At 37.1% G+C, this 4,211-nt stretch overlaps 1 protein-coding gene across 4 annotated transcripts in view; it reads right to left on the bottom strand.

The window, feature by feature from the left end:
• Positions 1-2,964: 2,964 nt before the first annotated feature.
• LOC111875023 (serum response factor-binding protein 1) overlaps positions 2,965-4,211 on the bottom strand; it is an 11,265-nt gene continuing 10,018 nt past the window's right edge. For all 4 annotated transcript variants that reach the window (XM_023871038.2, XM_023871048.2, XM_023871031.2 and 1 more), the window contains one exon: positions 2,965-3,605. In XM_023871038.2, the coding sequence (XP_023726806.1) occupies positions 3,499-3,605 (107 nt within the window). In that variant the 3' untranslated portion in view covers positions 2,965-3,498. The remainder of the gene's footprint in view (positions 3,606-4,211) is intronic.

Genomic DNA, 4,211 nt, shown 5'->3' with positions numbered 1-4,211 from the left:
CTCACTGGCGCTCTCTATTAGCTGACACCCTCACGTTATGCTGCCATCTAAGTTCATCTACATGTACGACTGGGGACACCGCCGCCAATAGTTCAGTCAGTACCTTCCAATTACCTCATCCCCCCATATCCGGCCCACTTTACAACTTAGCAATCAGTACTTTGCTAACCTGGTCCCTTGTACTGCACACGAACGTTAACCCATTTTTACAAATGAATGTGAAACGGTTTAACCAATATCACTGCTTCTCATCAGTTCCTGTAAAGTACAAATTTTTCATTTACATCAACCCAAAACTCCCTTACTGTAATAAACTTTGCCATTCTAAATTACATTATAAACCGAGAAATTTAATATTCATCAGTGTTATGAGCAACTGAAGGTGTGTGTGAACTTCAATGACAACTGTGTTTCCATCACATATATTTGTATTCAACTTCATAACTTTATTGTTAACAAATTCTATCAGTGACATTGGTTGAATATTCTATTAAAAATCCTAGTAATTCATATTCTAAAACGCATTTTTGATTATGTATCAACAATTAATTATCTGCCAGTTTCTCATATACTCATGCATACAATATGAATTAACAGTTCACATCCTGTACCTCTTATAGAAGAAATGAACATATCCCATAAAATCAAAGTCTTTATTCATGTCAAAACCTCATAAAAGTATAGTAATTCAGTAATAATATCAAATTTTGTGTAATGCTAGCTGCTTTCGCAACAATTACATAAGCATTAAATGAGCAAAACATTGTATTTCTAAAACCAATGGTGTTATCTGGATCATACTGAAATTACATGGAATTCATATAAGAAGCTACTAAATTACATAAAATTGTGTTACAGCTAGAGTTATGCAAGTTCAAAAAATATAACTGATCAAATTACTCCTGAAGAAATAACACACCTTCCAGTTACATACCACATACCAATCAAATGAAAATTCAAGGGAAAGGCAATCACTGTTTCCCCTGTGTACAGTACAATTCTCACCTCCTTTTTCTTAATCCTGGGCTCAGTTATGATTTCTTGACTACAATGTTGCATATTGGTGAAGTTTCACATTATTACAATATAAAACGTCCAAGCATGGCTTCAATTAACATCATCTTTCAAGATTATGGGTGTTACTGTGATAACCTTATACACAGTGACCATATATTTCATTTTCTCTGGAACAATCTGGTTGATTTATATTCTGCCATTACTGGTGCTTGCATTACTGTCAATATGCTTTCCATTTCAATGTGGCATAGTTCACATATCTGGGAACGACAATAACAAATCAAAACTCGATTCAGGAGGAAATTAAGAGAAGACTGAACTCAGGTAATGTTTGCTTCCATTCAGTCCAGAACCTTTTGTCTTCCCGTCTGCAAAAACATAGAAATTAGAATATACAAAACTATAATTTTGCCTGTGGTACTTTATGGGTGTGAAACTTGGTCTCTGACATTAAGGGAGGAACATAGACTGAGGGTGTTTGAGGAGAATATTTGGACCAAAGAGAGATGAAGTGACAGGAGGTTGGAGAAAACTGCATAATGAGGAGCTTCATAACTTGCACTCTTCTCCAAGTATAATTAGAATGATCAAGTCAAGGAGGATATGGTGGGTAGGGCATGCAGCAGGAATGGGGGAGAAGAGGAATGCATATAGGATATTGGTGGGAAAGCAAGAAGGAAAGAGACCACTGGGAAGACCAAGGTGCAGGTGGGTGGACAAAATTAAAATTGATCTTAGAGAGATCGGATTGATCTGGCGCATAATACAGACAAGTGGAAGGCTCTTGTGAACATGGTAATGAACCTTCAGGTTCCATAAAATGCTGGGAAATTCTTGAGTAACTGCACAGTTGGCAGCTTCTTAAGAAGGGCTCTGCTCCATGAGTGTGAGAGTGAGTAATGCTTTCCATTTCAATCCAGCAAAGGTGATGGACCCTCAGAATTAGGCATGTGCAGGCCTTGAACTTCTGAGATCAAATCAAGAAAGAAAATTTCTTGGTTTCAATTTGAACTTCAGTACCCCAGTCAAAAACTTTTTTGAGTTTTCATGTTAACCGATTCTGAACAGTTATGTCTTCCGCATTATAACACATAGTCTGTTGAAAGTCAACCAACATTTCAGAGAACATGTAACCTCCATTCTCACCGTCAAAAAATAAGCCAAGCAAGAAACCGGCATGAAGCTGGTAGAAGGAGAGCTTCCTCTTAAGTGTCACCTGGTTTTCAATGTATTACATGGCATTATATAGAGCTCTTCTTAACAACCACTGCGAGAACCTCAAATCCTAATTGATTTTGCTTTAAGCTTCAGAATATTAACTGCTGGCAGTGTTAGCAGGAATCAACATGTCAACAGAATATATCTCTCTCCCTCTTTCTCCCCACATGGCATATCTGTTGTCACGAAGCAGTCAGACCAAATAGAAAGGAGTGCCACAGAGCTTTGGTTGCTGCCTGCTGGTTACTCACTTGACTTACCATCTCACACTGAAGATGTAGTAGTACATTCCTTAAAAAAAAAAAACATCGGTGGACTTCTATCAGACTACATAGCATTAAATATCAGAAGACAACAACCTTCATGGGCTCTGTTTGTTCTTGTAATGAAATATGAGGCATAGCTGGTCTGTCTAGAGCCATGTCACCTTACATTCTCAGCAGAAATGTGTTCATATTTTCTGGTCAGGAGACTGCCTTTCGGAAAGCACAGGTTTCTGTGCCATGGAACCTACAGTCTTTACCTTTCACCAGTGCAATGGTACACCTAGAACAATGGACAGGTCATGTCCTATCAGAGGCATTTGCAAACCCAGATCGATCTAGAGGTTTCAGAAGAGTTGGTGTTTAAAAGAAGGTGAGAAAGCTTAACTGTCAAGTGATCATGGGATCTCATAGGAAAGGTAGTGTTGTCTCGACATTAGAATAATTAAATTTAAAGTCTACCACATCAATGTAAACAGTTATTTATTCATGGCGTTAACAATTCTGAACCATGATGTCATTAAAATAGTGCTTGAAAAATATGATCAAAGTCATGTATGAGAAAATCATCTCATCTTTAGACTGTAGACATAATGATTATGAATGAAAGAATCCAGGATAATGACACATTTTCTTTTATCAGCTTCAAGCTAAAATGGATTTATGACTGCTAGATACAAATTTACATCCCACTACTTCACGTACATTGTTTCCTGCGTCTTAACATGTATTCCAAATGTCATCCCATCCTTGGAGATCCTGTCTTCCAACTACCTATACTGAGATGCCATTCATTTTAATAGATATATCTTCGAGCATAGCAGAACAAGACAGAGTCACATCAAACCCAAAATTGCAAAACCACTTGCAGCATCTTAAATATGACACTTCTGCCACAAAAATACTGGACAGCATTTCTCCTAATTAGGAAACTGCTAAGGCACAGAACGTTTTTCATGCACCATTAAGACACTGTGTTGCTTGATCTTCTTGATGTTAACTAATCATCGAACTTAATCTTTTTGCCTTGGAATGCAAACACTGCACACTGCTGCTCCTTCAACTTTTTCTTTGCTTCCCATGATGGATGAATGGGACTGTTATTATCTGCAACAGAAAATGTGTAAGCTTCTATAAATCTTTGATTCTCCCATTTTCAACTCACACATGAAGAGAGTGCAACAAATGGAAAGTTTCTAAGTGGGTGTTCCTTATTCAGGTTTAGTGGAGAATATTTCTGTCCTGAACATCCAGCATTATAACGCACGCAGCCAAAGGAGGAGGACACATCACAAGACACAGTATACACAAAATATAGGAAGAATGACTCCCATAGTGGAAGAATAATATAATACGCGAGTTTGAAATAAGACGTATAAGATGATAAATCTTAACGAATTTTAATATATATAAATTTTATTATAGTATTTTGAATTGTTTCATTTTTGGTCCGTTACACTATCAATCACAGAGTTAGTAGAGTGTCCGTCGAGTGTAACAATTTGTAGGTCACTTTTTTAATATCACTTCTGCCTTACATGTTTCGGTTTGATACAACCATCATCAGAGGCACTTGCTATAACTATGGAAACACTGTCGTTGTTTATGATGTTCACAGTTATGTTTGTCGTGTAGACGCTGCTACAATATGCTGACGTGTAAAAGCACAAAACTTACTAAGATAGTTGAGTACACTATCAAGTTCTCACTTTT

This window comes from Cryptotermes secundus, unplaced genomic scaffold, assembly GCF_002891405.2.
Source record: "Cryptotermes secundus unplaced genomic scaffold, Csec_1.0 scaffold321, whole genome shotgun sequence".
Classification (NCBI taxonomy): Eukaryota; Metazoa; Arthropoda; class Insecta; order Blattodea; family Kalotermitidae; genus Cryptotermes; species Cryptotermes secundus.
Note: the sequence above shows the minus strand (reverse complement) of the source record. Positions and strands in the feature narration are given on the sequence as shown.